A 20,482-nucleotide genomic window follows, 5' to 3' on the forward strand; every position below is an offset into this window, starting at 1 on the left:
TGAGCCTGTAATCAAACCCACAAATTCTGATGCTCCAGATACTAGTCTAAAGAAGGCCAGTTGTATCGCTTCTTTAATCAGGACAACAGTTTTCAGCAGTGCTAACATAATTGCAAAAGGGTTTTCTAGTGATCAATTAGCCTTTTAAAATGATAAACTTGGATTAGCTAACACAACGTGCCATTGGAACACAGGAGTGATAGTTGCAGATAATGGGCCTCTGTAGGTCTATGTAGATATTCCATAAGTATTACTATTCTTTTTATTATACATTATTTATTATTATAATTTTTTTTAAATCAGCCGTTTCCAGCTACAATAGTCATTTACAACATTAACAATGTCTACACTGTATTTCTGATCAATTTGATATTATTTTAAAGGACAAAAAATGTGCTTTTCTTTCAAAAACAAGAACATTTCTAAGTGACCCCAATGTAAGTGACTTTGTGCAAAGGGTCTGCTAACATTTAATGTCCTGAAAATGGCAAATTTGCGTACCGATGTCTTTCATGGTGAGTCTTCCTCTGGGTTTGAGGATGGGTTGGGAGGCCTCCACCGACCCTGGGGGGAAGGATATGTCCCGCCTGATGAGAGGGGGCTGCACAGGGGCCTGGCCTATGTGGGAAGCAGGCACGGGGGGCCCCGCCTTCTGCATCTTGATGCCGGAGTGCATGTAGGGCGACTTGGAGGGGGACGTCCGGCTCTCCATGGGGCGGGGCATGGGGGCAGGACTGGACACCTGGGATATGTGGTTCTGGGAGCTCTGATAGTTGGACTGCAGAGGTCTGGACATGGGGGGACCCGAGCCCCCCGGCCCGTAGGGGGGTTGTCTCTGGTTGGGGTGTCCCGGCCACTGGCCCTCGTGGTTAATCCGCTGGTCTGCCCCTGGCATCATCTCCTCAGACCGGTTCATGCCGTGGTACCCCTGGGGGGGCCCCTGGCCAGGTCCCGGAGGCCCCTGGCGGTTGGGGTAGTTGGGGTAGCCCATCTCGTTGCGTCCCTGCCACATGGGGCACTGAGGGCCGTCAGGGGCCGCCTGCATTGGGCTGCCCATCATTTGGGGAGGCATGGGGGACTGGGAGTTTGGGACACCGCTAGAGGGCCCCCGGTCTCGGCCGAAGGGGAAGGGGAACTGGCCCTGGGGGCCAGGTGGTCGGCGGTCGGAGCCAGGGTAACCTGTGTTGTACTGATTGTACATGTCCTGTTGGCCCTGGGGGGCCCCAGGGGGCTGGGGCCCTGGCTGCTGCTGACCGCTGAAGGGGACATTGTACATCCCATCCCCCTCGTGACGCTTCGCTGGGGGACCGTAGGCCCCGTCGCCTGGAGACCGCTTATAGTTCTGAAGACAGTAACATTGTTAGCATCTCAATATCAAAACAATAGTATTGATTATGAATTCAATACATTTCAAGTTAAATATATATATATCTCATCCCACATTCATTACATGGAAGTTATACTGATAAATGTAAGTCCATTTTAACTCCACATTTACAAGGCTTCTGAAGCAGATATGAGTATACAAAGAGAGCAGTGGACAAAATGTTCTTACCGGTTGTTGCTGTGGAAACATTCCTGGCTGCTGATTGGGGTAGGGGCCACCAGGTGGCGCTCCTTGGCCAGGATACTGATTACCATAGGAATCATGCCTGAAACAACAAGGTAAACAAACTAACACTTTGGCTATTGAAATGCAGCAGAACTTAACTCAAATAAACTACACAGAAAACACAAAATAAGACAACGTAAACGTTTGAATAGATAACATAAGCTCACACCGAGATCCACACCTTCTTGACAAAATACAGTAATTATTTAACATGTATAAGATCCATTATGTGACTTAGCCCAGTTTGAGGTACTGACCGCTGCACCGGTGGGGGTCGGCTGGGGGAGTACATCCCCGAATCGGCCCCTGAAGGCATCAGGTTGGGCTGGGGGGCTCCAGGACCCATACTGCCGTCAGGACCCATCCCTGGTTCCTGTCTCCTGTCATATCCAGGTACATAGGGGTACTGTTGTCTCTGACCCATCTGCATGTTGGGGACCATGGGCCCTGGGGGGCCTCTGTTGAACTGCCCCTCCACACCACTGTTAGGGCCCAACGCTGGAGTCATGAATTGCTCTCCAGCTGCAGAGACACAAAGAGTTCTGGTTAAACACTAAACAGTGTCTCAATATTGAACGGGACAAGTCTGTCTAGGCCACTTAGCAGGTGGTTAAAACCCCCCACAACCCACAAAGCCACAGTCTTAACCAGCTGAGCCATGCATGATCACACTGGATTATAGACAATATACTCCAAGTCTTCGTACAGTATTCTTCTACAATTTCCTATGACCTCCAAATAAAATGTCTAAAAACCAGTTAACCCACTGCTCACCTTTCCTCATGCCACCAAAGGGGTCCTTGTTGGGTTCATAGGGCCCCATGCGCCCCATCATCTCCGGACCACCCATCCCAGGCTGGTAGCTGTTAGGGGTCATAGAGTTCCGTCTGGCAAACGCCGGGTCGCCCCCGTCTGCAAACGGGTCCTGCAGCCTATAGGGAAGCAAGAGAGAGTTAATTACCCACACAATAAAAAAAAAGCTAAATAGAGTTTTCAATTGTGTTAATGAGTTTGCTTCCCCTTGAATGGAAAAATCTCTTCTGTTTTTGTTACCAACACTTCTTCGGTGGAAGGAGGAAGGGTAGGAGATTGTTGTCAGGTGTGGTAGAGAGTGATGTTTTGAGACAGTAGTAGAGAGTATCATAGGTACCTGACTCCTGGCATGGGGGGTATCTGGCTGTGAGGGGTGGAGACTGGGGTGGGGGGCTTCAGGTCCCCCCCCTCCGCCATGGAACTACTGGTAGACTGGGGGGTCTGGGGGCCCTGCAGAGATCCAGACCCAGCTGCAACACACAGTAGAAATACACACATTTTAGGCACACGTCACGGGGCTAAATCCCACACAGCCTCAGTGGTAGTAGAGGCTCACAGTGAGAGATAGAGAGACCACCTTAGCAGTGTTGAGGCTAAACCTCTCTCAAATCCCATGCTGCACACACAGTGCACAGAGGAGTCAGGCTGGCTTTGGGAATCCTACATCTCAGCATGCCTAGCTGCCGGCATCACCAAGTCACCAGGAAACAATGATCTAAAGTCAGCCTCTGTCAGATTACCACATGGTCCAGTGTGTTTGTGTTGCATGGCATGGGGGGGGGGGGCTCTCATCAGATTACCACATGGTCCAGTGTGTTTGTGTTGCATGGTATGGGGGGGGGGGGGGGGGCTCTCATCAGATTACCACATGGTCCAGTGTGTTTGTGTTGCATGGTATGGGGGGGGGGGGGGGGGGGGGCTCTCATCAGATTACCACATGGTCCAGTGTGTTTGTGTTGCATGGTATGGGGGGGGGGCTCTCATCAGATTACCACATGGTCCAGTGTGTTTGTGTTGCATGGTATGGGGGGGGGGGGGCTCTCATCAGATTACCACATGGTCCAGTGTGTTTGTGTTGCATGGTATGGGGGGGGGGGGGGCTCTCATCAGATTACCACATGGTCCAGTGTGTTTGTGTTGCATGGCATGGTGGAGCTCTCGTCAGATTACCACATGGCCCAGTGTGTTTGTGTTGCATGGCATGGGGGGGCTCTCGTCCTTTGCCCAGCTCACGCCTTTCTGATGAGTCATGTGTTCCATTCATTAACTGACACAAACACACACACAGGAGGTCATTGGCAGGTCACAGTTATTCACATTTTCTCACTTGTCACATACAGCACTGCTCACATCAGTCAGCTGGAGGGAAATCCCTGCCCCTCTCCCTCCCTCCCCTGGGGCAGGGATTTCCCTCCACTACAGCTGAAGAGAAGGGAAGGAGGAGGGGGGCAGAATCTCAGGGAGGGAAAAAAAGAGCAGTCAAGGGAGGGAGCAAAAAAAAAAAAGTGTGTCACTTTACACACACACCCACCTCTCTTCCCATTCATCATTTTCTGGCTCAGCACAAAGCTCCGGGGAGGGAGGGAGAGGGTGTCTGAAGCCGTGGGCCAGGAACCAGACACCAGGCACTGTAGTAGTATTAGCAGCAGCAGCTAGTAATGGAGGTATCAACAGACAATCCCCCTTCATCCTCATCCCTTTCCGCCCCCCAACTCCCTGACTCCTCACCCACCATCCCCCCAGCACTGACTCTCTGCCACCAGATATGACTGACTATCCTTGGCTTGGCCAGACCAGACCAGACCAGCAGAGCAGACTGCTGAGGAGCACGTGGCTGGTTCTGGCATCATGTCATCATGGTGTGTCTGCCAGGCAGGCTGGGCGATACCAGAGACCAGCCTCTCCAAAACAAATAGCATTTAGGGTGAGAACACCAACAGAACACAACACCCCCCTAATGAGAGAAGCAGCGTAGGGCAGATGACTGAGGGCATCCCCTTTAACCTCCAGCATTAGACGATGAGGAACCACAGAACAAACACACACGGTCTGCGCCTCTCATAGACAACCACAGGACTGCCTCAGCATACCAATATGTTTAGAATAAACTGAATGAGTGTTTGTGGCCTGAGGCGGCAGAAGGACGTTGACATCCAGGACACGACACATACCAAACAGACCAACACATACCAGGCTAAAGGACAAGTCGACCCCGCCCCTTGTCTTTACACACACACACTTTGGTGTGCCAGGAAGTATTCTCCCAGATATGCTCATGAAACTGTCAGAGAACACCACACACACACTCGTGACTTACTACCTTGGCAACGCTATCACTTATCAGCCAAAACAGCGGTGATTTAGAGAAGGTGGCGTCTCATACAGAGATGACAAAACAGTGTTGGAAGATTGCCTTTAAACTTTAAAATGAATAGGATACAGTAAAATATGCTAGTTCATGGCCCAGTTATATGGGGCGAGGAGGGAAACGAGAGATCCATGTGATAAATAGAACAGTAACCAACCGCAAGAGACTGGAGAAGTGAAACATTCTTTCATTCATTCATTCCAGTTGAATCAATGCGACTATAAGTCAACCTGAACAGAGTCGGTATGGGAGGGAGGGGACGTAAAGGTTTAGTTTGACTGTCCGGCACTGACATGGGCTGGGGGGCTGATGCACACGCACAACACTGACCTGGGCTGGGGGGCTGATGCACACGCACAACACTGACCTGGGCTGGGGGGCTGGATCTTGGGCTGGGTGGTCTTTTTGGCGTCGATGAAGAGATCCGGGGGCGGGTCCTCGCCACGTTCGATCTTGCACTCGAAGGCGTACAGACACTGGATGTACTGCTTCTTCAGAGAGCTGGCGGCGCTGCTGGACGTGCCCACGTTCAGGTTGGTGGACAACTCCCTCCACTTCTTATTCTTGTTCACCTGGTGGGCGGGCGGAACGAGGAGAGCTTACAACACCACAGAGCTCCCAAACAGTCCAGACTAGGTAACTATGTGTTCATAAAACAACTCTACATTTCTGTAGAAACATTAAGTGACGATAAGACAAGATTATCAGGCAAATGATGACACGTCGGTATACTAAAACACACAGATAAAGACACACTAAACACCAAGTACTGCAAAACCGGTATCCCACTGACCTGTGTGAGGCCTCCTATCTCTTTGACCGAGACGTAAAGTCGGAAGAGGTCCAGAGGTTTGCGTCCCACGGCGGGAAGGTTGGTCATGCCCGTGGCCTTCTCCTCAGTGAACGCCAGATACCGGTCTACCCACGTCCTCCTCTCCGGCTCTGGACCCAGCTCATACAGACGAGTTATCTTCTCATTGGTCGTCGTCGAAGAGTTTGACTTCTGAAAGAGGGAAATGGGAGGAGGAAGAGGTGAGGATTTGGCTTGATATTCACCATTGACATCAACTTACTTCCACTCACCAAGCCACAGTAGTAGAATCCCAATACTAGGTCAGCCATATTGAGTGTGCCCATGACGTTACCAGTCAAAGTGCCATGGTCAGAGGGGCTTTGACCTTTCTAGGGATTCTATTTCTATGCACAAACACAACCATGCAGCGCTTTCATTCTGACTGTATCATTCAGTACCACAAAGTCGGTGACCACAAACCTTCTTTACCTTCTTGGTTTCAGGTTTGGGCGTGCCGTCCACCTTGTTGTTCATCTTCTGGGCTGGGTTCAGTTTGACATCGATGCCAAACTCAGGGCTAGGAACAATGCCTGGCAGAAGGAGAACAAATGTTGCTTATTAGTTAAGTAACATTTCAATCCAGTTCATTGACAGTTCTATACAATTTCAAATATCACGTCAGATGATATGCCAAGAGCAAAAATGTTGTCCACTTGAGTTTGGTGATAATAAAATGTCGAGACGCAACAGATTGGATATGTCCTCCAGACTCACCAGGTGTGTTGTTGGCCATGTTCCCTCCCATGGGCCCTCCTCCATAGGGTCCTCCCTGGTTCAACATGCCCTGCATGCTGTTGATGGCCCCCGGCCCCGGGCCGTACGGAGACCCTGCTCCCATCATCCCCTGGGGCATGTTGGGGGGGTAGCCTGGAGGCCTGAGGGGGGGGCAACATAAAACCATTCACAATGGTTACGATACATGACACAGTAATAAAACATATGCGGAAGAATACCGTCGGATGACAACCTCATAACGAAAACGCATTCAAAATAGCTTCTGACGTTTCTAAATTGGATGTTCGTCAATGGGAAAATATGGCAGTTTATTCCATTTCCTGACAAGTTTCTGTTTTGGAGATATGAATAATCTTTCACGAACAAAACCAACTAAATGTCTGAATACTGTATTTCTCATCCCTCCCTTTTCTTAGAGGCCCACATCTGCCTAAAATCCCTTGTTATCTCCATCCCTTTTTTCCCCTTCCCTCTCTGCTCAACATCCTCAGTGGACACCTGGGTTGTGTTCAGTAGGGTACACTCTTATAAAAAAAGTATTCAAAAATAAAAATAGTATTTCCCTCTGTTTCAAAACGTCTTACCTCCTGATATACCCGTCTGGGTCTCCAGGCTTCTCCGTGCGCCCGTCTGCCTGTCTGCCTGTCTGGAACTGTTTCTCTGCTCTGAGCCTCAGCTGACTGAACAACGGTGTGAGCTTTCCTCTCTGTCCCTGTGTTCTGTGTTACCCTGCCTGACTGGTAGACTGAATGGGCTCACACTGGACCTCACCCGCTGGGAGTGGGAAAGATCAAACAATGAGGTTCTTTCCAACAAAGAGATGAACCATGTAACACTGAATGGCACGCGAATCTGTCTCCTAAAGCAGCAATACTGTGTCGTTGAGTGCAGACCAGACGGCCTACCTGTTATGTATCGAGTTAGCTCCGGGGCCACCGTGGTGCATGGCGGAGGTTGCATCCGGAGGGCCCCCGGGGACCTTCCTGTTCATGCCTGGAGGGGGACACATCCCAGAGGTCACCTGTGGGGGCATGCCAGGGCCCATATTGGGGCCCATCCCAGGGCCGTAGGGGCGAGCACCCATCTGACCTGGACCCATCCTGCCGGGGGGCATGCCTGCGTACGGCGCCCCACCAGCCTGGCCTGACATAGGGTTCATGCCTCCTGGACCTCCAGGATAGTTGGCGTTGGGCATGCCACTGTAGCCAGGCTGTCTGGGATAGCCTGGAGGGTGGGGAGAGAGAGATACATCAGGTTCTAGAGGGCATATGTCATTTGTCCATGTAGTACCTCCCTATTTCACCATTTCCAAACATCTTATTTTAATTGAATACAACCCAGGTCTTACTCTAACAGAGTAAGGCATTCTAATTCTAAATAAGAAAAAGGACTTAACAGCTGGGCCTACTATTTGAGTTTGGAGGAGGTGGTTTGGATTCAAGCAGATATATCAATACCTGTGGTGTATCTTTAGGCCTGTTGTATGCAGCCTGTGGTGAACCTAGACCTAGTCTGCCTCAAAAACCTTCTAGCCTCCGGCATATAGAAACCTGCCTGGGAGTTTCAGTGGTCCACGTCTAAATTTAACTCCACAGATATGGTCGGTCTCTGTTCTGACAGGCAAGCTGATGAAACATGGTGTAGACGCTGGGCTAGAGTCTGATTCGATGACTAATCTATCTCCATACTTCTTCAAAAACAGTGAAAAAAGCCCTCTGAGGGAGAGAGCTAGAGAAAATTACACGTTTTACATTTCATCCTACATTTAAAATGCAGCTTCAAAGGGTTCACTGTATCTAAGCTACGAAACGCTGTGACGGTTGTAGGACGACAATTTAAAAATCTTTTGAAAGATTAGAATGTTCTGATCTTTTTCAACGGGCCAGAAAGCAATGCTAGGCTATAAAAGAGGACAAAAAGGAGAGTACAGTGCTCCTACTATCCCGACAATCAATGGCTTTACAATCAGGACGAGCCACGTGTGTATGTTACAGCAATAGCACTTTAAAGCAGGAAAGGGAGCACGTGGCTCCTACTACCGCGCTAAGATCGAGAACAGGAGGATCGTATGTTCCCTGTTGACACTTATTTCCCCTTTTCTTCTCCCACTCCTTTCACTAAGCCGGGAGAAAATCATTCAGCAGCTCTTAACGGACATCATTAAAGGGATACTTCGGGATTTTGGCAACGAAGCCCTTTATCTTCTTCTCCCTGCTTATCCCATTATAACCAAGGTGCTTCAGAATGCAGCCTTCCATCACGCGGAGCGGCAAAACACTTTGCGTAGCTGCCACCGGTTTGTATGAGGTCTACATAGTTGTGAACGTATCTTCCTAACATTCATTTAACCAGGTTAGTCTCCTTTTCAAGGAGACCTGGAATATTTAGGCCGGTCATTAGATTTTTTATTGAACTAGGCAAGTCAGGCCAACCTACAAGGTCAGCCATAGTAGTGTGGCGCCCCTGGAGCAAGTTAGGGTTAAGTGCCTTGCTCAAGGACACCGACAGGATTTTCACCTAGTTGGCTCGGGTATTCGAACCAGCGACCTTTCGGTTACTGGCCCAACGCTTTAACCACTAGGCTATCTGCCGCCCCATTCAGCTGGACAGAACCAACCTGATGACTTCATTGTGTACGAGCTGTGTGTACGGGGCCTCACCTTGTGGTCCGTACTGTCCACCCTGAGGGCCGTAGTTCCCCATGGAGTTGTTCTGAGGGTAGGGCCCCATTCCAGGATGCATCTGGCCTCCCGACGACTGGCGGGGGGATAAGGCGGAGCCAGGTTGCTGCGGCGACCCGTACGGAGGCATCTGGGGGTTACGCATGTACACTACAAAAGAGAGAGCGTGAGATGGAGGAGAGGAAAAGTTAGCTACACTCTTTCATTCACACACAGCAGCCATAGAAGAGTCGTTTTCGTCTCCTAAAAGCCCATCGAGGGACAGGTGTTGAAAGACAATCTGTCCAAACAAACTAGAAATAAGCAAGTTTGATTTGTCGATCGTGCAGGCTGCAGTCGCCTGCGCCAGGGTAGTCGATCTAAAACACGACCCCTCTCTTATCCTACTCACCCCTGTCCTGGCCCATGGCTGACTGGTTCATGGATGAGTGGATGCTGTCTGAATGGGCGCTGGGTGGCCGGGCAGGCATCTGGTTACCTGCGTGATTATCACCAGAGATTCAGACCCAATGGGCATCATAGCAAACAGATCAAGCCTCCATCTTACAACAAAGTGGTGTTTTACACCGGCTTCAGGAAGCTGGACGTGTACTATGTGATAGGATATTACTGCTTCTCTCTGGAAACCAACATCAGTGGCTCTATTGACCACTCGTATATGCGATCCTAAACACGTGTGTATCTCTATTCTCTCTCTCTCCACCCACCTGGCACGGCAGCAGGCGAGAGGGGTCCAGAGCGGGAGGGGGTGACGCTGGCAGGGGAGCCCACAGGGGAGGGGGAGGGCCCGCGGATGCCAGGCAAGTGGGGCGAGGTGTGAGGTGAGAAGGGTGACTGGGCGGGGTTACTCTGTTCCCCCTGGCTACTGGACACCCCCGATGTGCTGACGCCCGGACTCAGAGCCCCCTCCGTACCAGTCGGCAGGTCATCTATAGAACCAGAGAGGTCCTGGAACGAGAGAAGGCGAGAGAGGAGAGAGTAAGTACCATAGAATGACATAGAACACTAGGAAGTATGAATCGAGAAACAGGATTTATTTATTTATTTGGAAGGCATGGTTTTGGTTATGCAATAGAACACGTGATGTTCACTTGGATATTGTGGGTTGTAGGTTCAAACATATTGGACTGCAAAAGTCAAGTCGCCTCATCTGTCCAAAGTCTATAGAGGGGATCCACATGAACAGATTCCAGGGACAAAGACAACAAACCCACCAGCTGTGTGATCCATCTCAGAAGAAACACTGCAGTCCTGTGTCCAATTCAGAGACATAAGCGTCACCATTTATCCATCTGGCTATTCACAATACATTGTGGGGGTGACACATTTTACCCAGTTCAAGATTCAGTCAGGCCCTAATGCTATGGTGTGGCAATGACATTGTCAGAAGAGGTGGGCTGATCATTGTGTTCAAGCAGGAAGTTCAGTTGTTTACACACCCGTGGATCCCATGTGTTCTCCTCTCTAACAGCTAGCTAGTTCATCTGACAGTCACGGAGGGAGGGAGGGAAAAAATAAGTGGAGGGAGGTGGTGGAGAAAGAAAGAAAAAAAACCTCACTGGAAGGTAGCCAAGTATTCCCACAAAAATCTCACACTCTGTGGCAGGCAGGCAGAGAGGCTGGCTGCGGCCCCGAAGCCGGCGGTTTTCAAGTTGAAACGGAGCCCGGTGCTATTTTTGGGCCGTGACCTGACGGAGGCACCCGAGAGGGGCCGACAGAAGGAGGACGATGATTCAGCAACCCTCGCCTCCCTCGTTCTCGCTCTATGCCAGCAAAGAACTGTGAGTGCCATGACCCACGCAAGAACATGGCATCGTGTGCGCGTGTGTGTGTAACCCACAGGAGAGGTGGGGAGCGTCTGTATGCAATTCCACTCTATAATAGTGGCCTTGCCTTGGACTTTACGAGAATGTGTGAGTATGTATGTATGTATGTATGTATATATATATATATATGTGTGTGTGTGTGTCCCAAGAGTGTCCCCCCTTTTCTGTAAGCAACCCAGAGGGGTGCAAGTGGATAATAAAAGAAAAATGCTCAGATTGGGGGCTAGACCAAAAAGTGAGGAGGCATCCCTGGTTAGAGCCATGTCAGGATTTGAACCGTGTTAGTTGACCTTCCCCACTCTGGTCACAGAACCCACATCACAAGACCAGTCATCTGACAGCAGGGTTGATGGGAGGCAGGGCAAGAGAGAGGCAGCCCAGGTAAAGCAGTCATTGTAGCATTCTGCCCAGGGCCCAGCCCTGCCTGCCTGCCAGCATCCCTGCCCATCTCCCTGCTTGAGGACCCCACTCCGTCTCAGAGAGAGCAAGAGAAACTCCATCCCCATCCCACCAAGGCCACAAGGTAGGCGTTAAAGGTCAGAGGTGAGGGGTTAATCATCTAAGGCTGTGTTCTGTGGTCATCTCATTAAGAGGTCACATACAGTGAGCTCCAAAAGTATTGGGACAGTGACCATTGGGGGGGGGGGGGGGCACTTTGGATTTGAAATGATACAGTGACTATGAGGTTGAAGTGCAGACTGACAGCTTTAATTTGAGGCTATTTTCATCCATATCGGGTACACCCTTTGGAAATTACAGCACTTTTTGTACATAGCTTGTGACTACAAACTTGTTGGATGCATTTTCTGTTTGTTTTGGGAGGGTTTCAGATTATTTTATGACCAATAGAAATTAATGGTAAATAATGTATTGTGTGATTTTGGAGTCACTTTTACTGTAAATAAGAATATAATATATATCCCTAAACACTTCTACATGAATGTGGATGCTACCATGATTATGGATAATCCTGAATGAATCTTGAATAATGATGAGTGAGAAAGTTAGAGGCACAAACATCATGCTCTCACCAATACAATTGCTCCTGAAGCTAAGCAGGGTTGGTCCTGGTCGGTCCCTGGATGGGAGACCAGATGCTGATGGAAGTGGTGTTGGGGGGTCAGTAGGAGGCACACTTTCCTCTGGTCTAAAAAAAATATCCCAATGCCTAAAGGCAGTGATTGGGGACATTGCCCTGTGTAGGGTCTCGTCTTTCGGATAGGACGTTAAATGGGTGTCCTGAATCTCTCTGTGGTCACTAAAAATCCCATGGCACCTATCTTAAGAGCTGGGGTGTTAACCCTGGTGTCCTGACTAAAATTCCCAATCTCGTCCCCATACCATCATGGTCACTTAATCATCCCCAGTTTACAATTGGCTCATTCATCCACCCCTCTCCCCTGTAACTATTCCCCAGGTCGTTACTGTAAATGATCATGTGTTCTCAGTCAACTTACCTGGTAATATAAGGGATAAAAAATTATATCAAAAACAGTAGGAGGTTAGCATTTTTGGGAGGGTATGATATGTACGAGTCTAACTTTCTCACTCATGATTATACACCATTCAGTCAAGGATTATCCGTAATCATGGTAGCATCCACAGTCATGTAGAAGTGCTCAGAAACGTATTCTATTCTTATTTACAATAAAAGTGACTCCAAAATGAGACAATACTGTATGTACCATTCATTTCGATTTGGCACAAAATAAATCGGAGAAACAACCAAATCAAATCAAATGTATTTACAAAGCCCTTTTCCTTTTTTTTATTTTTACATCAGCTGATATCTCAAAGTGCTGTACAGGAACCCAGCCTAAACCCCCAAACAGCAAGCAATGCAGGTGCAGAAGCACAGTGGCTTGGAAAAACTCCCTAGAAAACCAGAACCTAGGAAGAAACCTAGAGAGGAACCAGGCTATGAGGGGTGGCCAGTCCTCTTCTGGCTGTGCCGGGTGGAGATTATAACAGAACATGGCCAAGATGTTCAAATGTTCAGATGACCAGCAGGGTCAAATAATCATCGTCACAGTGGATGTCGAGGGTGCAACAGGTCAGCACCTCAGGAGTAAATGTCACCAAAACAAACAGCAAATGTATCCAACACATTTGTAGAGTTACAAGCTTGATGTAGTCATTGCATGCTATGAATATGGGACTAAATACTAAACTTATTAGTACTTTAATACACAAATTAAATTGTCCCAATTTTTTGGTCCTCTAAAATGGGGGGCTATGTACAAAAAGGGCTGTAATTTCTAAACGGTTTACCAGATATAGATGAAAATACCTCAAATGTAAAGCTAGCAGTCTGCACGTTAACCACATAGTCATTGTATCATTTCAAATCCAAAGTTCTGGAGTACAGAGCCAAAACAACAACAAATGTGTCCCAATACTTTTGGAGCTCACTCTAAATAGACAGGCATCAGGACTATAGAGAAACTCAGCAAGACCAGGAAACAGCGGTCGCGTTAGAGTTTGGAAATTAGCATTTTAAACCATTTCACCTGGGTTTTATATTGAAAGTCAACAGTGTTTATCTTCTTCAGAGTGATCAGGGATGTGCAACTATAGTTTTCCTTCACAGAAAATACATTCGTGCAACACATTCGGCACAAAATAGCTTCATTTCCATCAAATGACAACAGAAGTGCAACGCTATTTGGCTAGCAGCCACACAACTAAATGACCTTACAATGAAACAGCAAGGTCTTGCTCACTAAAATAATGCATGGCCTTCATATGTCTAATGTTTAACGTAGAAAGAATGCTACATTTCCTAACGTCTTGCATTTTACCAGAGAAAATTAGGCTACACCAAGAAAAGTACCTGGGAAAATGGGAAGGGAGACACTGAATGTGACACGAGGTATGGTCCTACCAGTGTGGAGCTTAGCGAGAGAACTGAATAACCAGTTATTGTGCACGACGCGCAAACAACCTCTTTAAAATTCCCCAATAATCTCCCCCAACCAAAACTGTCAGCTGTGATCCCTGTATACAGCCAGTGCTGTGTACACACACACACACACACACAGAACCTCTGCCTAGCTATACTACTCCCACTCCGCAGCCAGTCATTGATTTTTTTTCCCCCAACTCGATATTAGCAGCAGCAGCGAGAGAGCGCGAGAGCCAGGCTCTGCTCTGTCCTGTTCAGTTGTGCTGACTGCACAGATCTGCTGGCTGCCTGGACACAGAGAGAGAGAGAGAGAGAGCTTAACAGGGGGGTGGCAGCACTACCTACTGCTGCCATTCACCAGATGGCTACTCATCACAGAGAAAGATAGAGAGATAGAGAGAGGGATGGAGAATGAGGGAGAGTAAAGAGAGGATGGTGCAGTACAGAAGGGCTGGGGGAAAAGACTATTGAATAGAAATGACCCAGAAATAGAAAACAGACCCCTATCAGAGCCCTGACAACAATCCACATATGTTACGTACTAAGGCTAAGCTAGCGCAACGTGGGTGAGAGAGAGAGTGGAAGCCAGTGCTGCAGCTCCTCCATAGCACTATCTCCCCCTCTGCTCGGTGGCAGCCATTTTGTGTTTCCAGCTAACATGGGAACTTCCATAGAGCTTGATTCCATCTTTTAAAACAAGAAAACACCCCGACTAAAATAGAAAAGCACTTGTAAAACAAAATCTAAAATTCTAGAGACAAAAATGTAAAAAAATATATATAAAATAATTCATTCCCAATGTCCAGTCTTAGAAGATTATTTGACCCAATTTTCATAGTCTTATAGTAAGTATCCATGTTGTTTCTAAAGCAGCCACTAGCTAGCATAGCCATACAGCTCCAGTCTCCTGCTCCCATCCACTCTACAGTCTAATGTATTCCATTTGCAGATTACTTCAGTGAATCAATCAGGCTAAACTCCAGAACATTAGTCTACACTACAGTCCAAAATGGCACGTTATTCCTTATTTAGTGCACTACTTTTGACCAGAGCTCTATGGGGCCTAGTTCAAAAGTAGTGTATTTTCGACACAGCCCATGAGAAGCAGAAAGTAGGGGAAGGACAGTGGTTAGTGTGAGTGTGCTGTGACATCACCAGTCAGTCAGTAACCTAGCTGCTATCTGGAGGCTAGGCTGTGACCGGGTCAGGGACAGCAGTGTAACATGATCTGGGGACTAGTGGGCTGGTGGTCCTGGAAGAGTTCAGCTCACAGTCACCCACTCTCAATAACACCCCCCTCTCTCTATTTCCCTCTGGCTTGCTTGCTCACCCACTCACTGCCTGCCAGGTTCTGTTCTGTTCTGAGACCTCAGTACACACAGAAACACACAAACAGGCTTTGGGGATAATACACACACAGAGACAGTAGATAGGGCATAGGAACACGTACGTCTGCACATATGCTCCGTCATCCTCTCCAGAGAGGTGAGGGGGATGGGTGAGGGAAGGGGGATGGGTGAGGAGATGGGTGAGGGGGGGAGAAAGAAGAAGGAAAAAAAAGCTTGCTGCATCTCTGGAGCTGCCATGGTAACCATACTCCACGTGTGTTGACACATTAACACATTAGTGCAGACACCGCCCCTCCCCTCTGGCCTCCCTGTGAGCCTGTAGGGGTCACGCTGCAGTCAGCTACTACAAGAAGTGGAGTCATTGTTACAAGAAGCTCAAATAAACCAAAGCCATCCTCTTCCTCCCAGCTTTGCATTATGTTTTCATCAGTTATAGTACTGCTCTACTAACTGAACACTAAATCGTACCTTACCTCCGGTTACTATGGGTAATGCCTGCTTGCTATGGTACTGTGCGTCTCTGATCTTCTCGGAAGAGATGAAATTATTTTTCCAAAGACCCCATTTCACTATCAAAACAACATCTCACCTGATTTCACTTCCAGTGTTTTCTCCCCACTGCTTCAGTGCATATCCACTACCTGGACTCAGATGCATGGTAGTCAAATGACGACTGCACTGCAGCCATTTTATAGGTTTAATATGACAACAAATACCTATTTTCATATTTGCCTTTCGTTCAGTAGTTGTTGGGGACCATTTTGCATTCTGTGAGTATGTGGCTCCACCATAGACCCTCGTAACATCTGAACATACAGATAGTTGAATACAGTTGAACAGGAGAGTTGAACAGGAGAAGTGGGGGAGGGGAGATGACCATCCATGGTCAGAGGAGAGGGTTAGGAATGTTCCCTGCATGCAGGGCCAGGGTAGGTTAGAGTGTTCTGGGTTACTCAGTGTGGGTGTAGAGATTGAGAACCACAGCCCCAGCTCCCCAGCTCTGGGTTGGCTAGGCAGAGCTCAACCATAAGGGGGCACTCCCATCCCACAGTGGAGAAACAGAGGGAGAGAGGAGTAGAAGAGAAGAGAGAAGAGAAGAGGCAGGCCCCAGCCTCATACAGCACAGCAGCCATTACAGTTTCAGAAACACAAGGCTGCAGAATGAGAAGCTCACTACCACCAATGGTACCTTATACAACATAAAGCCAACCATACACACAGCGCTATAGAATCGACTACAAAGCATTACTGCGGTCTTAGACTGAAACCATCGTAGAATATCCTAATATCCAAGCAATGTAATAGTGTGGGGGATAATTGATTACATTTAAATGAAAATCATTCCACCCGCTAGTCTCTGCCCTGACGGCAGGTAGGGCAGCAGAGCCAAATGCAAGGCAGTATACCCCAAACCTAGATGCTGTTCTCTCCCCTTGCACACGCCACTCGGAACCCCTCCTAATCTAAAAGGTGTGTTCCCTCTACAGACCTAGTCCCTTCCCAGTCCCATCTCCCCCGAGAGCAACATTAGCCTGCTACTTAATACAGAACACCATATGGGGATTGTAATTAATGGAAAAGGTAGAGGAGACAACGTGGGAAGGGGACATCGTATAAAAAGGTAACAGACTGCTATCCAGTTTTTTTAACAGCATAATAAACTAAATCAATATTGCTCAGGTGTACTTTTCAGAAATCTAGATGATTATGCTTAAGAGCACGGATGAGTCAAATGTTTAGTCATGAAAAAATTGTCTACCTGACTAGATGGGTTTGTAAACATTCAACACCTGAACATTGAGGTTATCTACTGGTAGTAACACACACTGCAGCAGCCTGTGTGCAATACAGAGCGGGGGGGTCTAACTGCTGTGAATAATGGGGCTAGGGTGTGTGTGTGTGTGTGTGTGGGGGGGGGGCTTTTGTACATATCACAATGGTAGAGGAGAATCCCAAAGCTCTGCACAGATGCCCCAGTGAGGCAGGCAGCTGCCCTGTCCTGGGTGATGGGTGCTGGGATAGGAGGGGCTGGGAGGAAGGGACCAGGGTCTGCCTAGCCTGCCTGATACCAGGGGTTGATCTGGGGGCTGGGAGGGAGGAACAACAGCCTGTCTGATACCAGGGGCTGATCTGGGGGCTGGGAGGGAGGAACAACAGCCTGTCTGATACCAGGGGTTGATCTGGGGGCTGGGAGGGAGGAACAACAGCCTGTCTGATACCAGGGGTTGATCTGGGGGGTGGGAGGGAGGAACAACAGCCTGTCTGATACCAGGGGCTGATCTGGGGGCTGGGAGGGAGGAACAACAGCCTGTCTGATACCAGGGGCTGATCTGGGGGCTGGGAGGGAGGAACAACAGCCTGTCTGATACCAGGGGCTGATCTGGGGGCTGGGAGGGAGGAACAACAGCCTGTCTGATACCAGGGGCTGATCTGGGGGCTGGGAGGGAGGAACCACAGCCTGCCTGATATCAGGGGCTGATCTGGGGGCTGGGAGGGAGGAACAACAGCCTGTCTGATACCAGGGGCTGATCTGGGGGCTGGGAGGGAGGAACAACAGCCTGTCTGATACCAGGGGCTGAGCATCTTGACTGGCTGCATCACTGCTTGGTATGGCAATTGCACCGCCCTTGACAGCAAAGCACTACAGAGGGTGGTGCGGACTGCCCAGTACATCACTGGGGCAGGGCTCCCTGCCATCCAGAAACTCTATATCAGGCGGTGTCAGAGGAAGGCCCGAAAACTTACCAAAGACTCTAGCCACCCAAGCCACAGACTGGTCACACTCCATACGGTAAACGGCACATTGATTAAATCATTTTTCCCATTAACAATCTACACAATACCAAAGCAAAAACAGATTAAGAAATGTTAGCACATTTATAAAATAAAAAAAATAACTGAAATATTACATTTACATAAGTATTCAGACCTCTTACTCAGCACTTACATTAGCGATTACAGGGAGGGAGGAACAACAGCCTGTCTGATACCAGGGGCTGATCTGGGGGCTGGGAGGGAGGAACAACAGCCTGTCTGATACCAGGGGCTGATCTGGGGGCTGGGAGGGAGGAACCACAGCCTGCCTGATATCAGGGGCTGATCTGGGGGCTGGGAGGGAGGAACAACAGCCTGTCTGATACCAGGGGCTGATCTGGGGGCTGGGAGGGAGGAACAACAGCCTGTCTGATACCAGGGGCTGAGCATCTTGACTGGCTGCATCACTGCTTGGTATGGCAATTGCACCGCCCTTGACAGCAAAGCACTACAGAGGGTGGTGCGGACTGCCCAGTACATCACTGGGGCAGGGCTCCCTGCCATCCAGAAACTCTATATCAGGCGGTGTCAGAGGAAGGCCCGAAAACTTACCAAAGACTCTAGCCACCCAAGCCACAGACTGGTCACACTCCATAAAAAATATAAAAAACATAAAAAAAATAACTGAAATATTACATTTACATAAGTATTCAGACCTCTTACTCAGCACTTACATTAGCGATTACAGCCTAAAGGTATGACGCTACAAGCTTGGCACACCTGTATTTGGGGGAGTTTCTCCCATTCTTCTCGACAGATCCTCTCAAGCTTGGTCAGGTTGGATGGGGAGCGTCGCTGCACAGCTTTTTTCAGGTCTCTCCAAAGATGTCTGGGCTTTGGCTAGCCCACTCAAGGACATGGCACGATGCCTTCGCCCCAGTCTGAGGTCCTGAGCGCTCTGGAACAGGTGTTCATCAAGGATCTCTGTACTTTGCTCCTTTCATTTTTCCCTCAATCCTGACTAGTCTCCCAGTCCCGGTCACTGAAAAACATCCCCACGGCATGATGCTGCCATCCCCATGCTTCACCGTAGGAATGGTGCAAGGTTTCCTCCAAGCATGATGCTTGGTAATCAGGCCAAAGAGTTCAATCTTGGATTCATCAGACCAGAGAATCTTGTTTCTCATAGTCAGAGTCTTAAGGTTTCTTTTGGCAAACTCCAAGCGGTCTGTCATGTGTCTTTTACTGAGGAGTGGCTTCCGTCTGGCCACTCTACCATAAAGGCCTGATTGGTGGAGTGCTGCAGAGATGGGAGGACCTTCCAGAAGGACAACCATCTCCACAGAGGAACTCAGGAGCTCTGTCAGAGTGACCATCGGGTTCTTGGTCACCTCCAATCAATTGACTTTACCACAGGTGGACTCCAATCAAGTTGTAGAAACATCAAGGATGATCAATGGAAATAGGATGCACCTGAGCTCAATTTCAAGTTTTATAGCAAAGGGTCTGAATACTTAAGGTAATTCCGTTCTTTGTTTTTGTATTTTTTTGCAGGCCAGATTCCCGGAGTCGCCTCTTCACTGTTGAAGTTGAGGCTGGTGTTTTGCGGGTAATATTTAATAAAACTGCCAGTTGAGGACTTGGGAGGCGTCCGTTTCTCAAACTAGACACACATGTACTTGTCCTCTTGCTCAGTTGTGCACCAGGACCTCCCACTCATTCTGTTCTAGTTAGAGACAGTTTGCGCTGTTCTGTGAAGGGAGTAGTACACAGCGTTGTACAAGATTTTCAGTTTCTTGGCAAATTCTCACATGGAATAGCCTTAATTTCTCAGAACAAGAATAGACTGATGTTTCAGAAGTAAGTTCTTTGTTTCTGGCCATTTTGAGCCTGTAACCAAACCCACAAATGCTGATGCTCCAGATACGCAACTAGTCTAAAGAAGGCCAGTTTTATTGCTTCTTTAACTTCTTTGGGACTGGGGGGCAGTATTGAGTAGCTTGGATGAATAAGGTGCCCAGAGTAAACTGCCTGCTACTCAGGCCCAGTTGCTAATATGCATATGATTCGTAGATTTGGATAGAAAACACAAAAGTTTCTAAAACTGTTTGAATGATGCCTGTGAGTATAACAGAACTCGTACGGCAGGCAAAAACCTGAGAAAAAATCCAACCAGGAAGTAGGAAATCTAAGGTTTGTAGTGTTTCAAGTCATTGCCTATCAAATATACAGCATCTATGGGGTCATATTGCACTTCCTAAGGCTTCCACTAGATGTCAGTCTTTAGAACCTTGTTTGATGCTTCTACTGTGAAGGAGGGGGGGAATAAGAGCTGATTGAGTCAGGGCTCTGCCAGAGTGGCATGAGGTGCTCACGTGAGAGCGACCTGCGTTCCATCGCATTTCTACAGACAAAGGAATTCTCCAGTTGGAACATTATTGAAGATTTATGTTAAAAACATCCTAAAGATTGATTCTATACATTGTTTGACATGTTTCTACGAACTGTAATATGACATTTCGTCTGAACTTGCCCGCGCCTCGTGAGTTTGGATTGTGTACTAAACGCGCGAACAAAAAGGAGGTA

General features: G+C 48.4%; 1 protein-coding gene across 2 annotated transcripts in view; it reads right to left on the reverse strand.

Annotated features, from left to right (window-relative positions):
- Positions 1 to 20,482, reverse strand: part of LOC139391681 (AT-rich interactive domain-containing protein 1A-like) — a 55,347-nt gene that overhangs the window by 4,565 nt on the left and 30,300 nt on the right. The window contains exons 5-17 of one of the 2 annotated variants that reach the window (XM_071139121.1): positions 9,770 to 10,010; positions 9,454 to 9,540; positions 9,042 to 9,212; positions 7,287 to 7,605; positions 6,361 to 6,521; positions 6,076 to 6,176; positions 5,587 to 5,796; positions 5,161 to 5,365; positions 2,763 to 2,895; positions 2,387 to 2,544; positions 1,870 to 2,134; positions 1,556 to 1,652; positions 502 to 1,342 (exon numbers count right to left, since the gene is read on the reverse strand). In XM_071139121.1, coding sequence (XP_070995222.1) covers positions 502 to 1,342; positions 1,556 to 1,652; positions 1,870 to 2,134; positions 2,387 to 2,544; positions 2,763 to 2,895; positions 5,161 to 5,365; positions 5,587 to 5,796; positions 6,076 to 6,176; positions 6,361 to 6,521; positions 7,287 to 7,605; positions 9,042 to 9,212; positions 9,454 to 9,540; positions 9,770 to 10,010 — 2,989 coding nt within the window. Of the gene's footprint in view, positions 1 to 501; positions 1,343 to 1,555; positions 1,653 to 1,869; positions 2,135 to 2,386; positions 2,545 to 2,762; positions 2,896 to 5,160; positions 5,366 to 5,586; positions 5,797 to 6,066; positions 6,177 to 6,360; positions 6,522 to 7,286; positions 7,606 to 9,041; positions 9,213 to 9,453; positions 9,541 to 9,769; positions 10,011 to 20,482 lie in introns of both variants that reach the window. The other variant, XM_071139120.1, reaches the window with a different exon arrangement.

Source organism: Oncorhynchus clarkii, chromosome 32, assembly GCF_045791955.1.
Source record: "Oncorhynchus clarkii lewisi isolate Uvic-CL-2024 chromosome 32, UVic_Ocla_1.0, whole genome shotgun sequence".
In the NCBI taxonomy this organism is placed as follows: domain Eukaryota; kingdom Metazoa; phylum Chordata; class Actinopteri; order Salmoniformes; family Salmonidae; genus Oncorhynchus; species Oncorhynchus clarkii.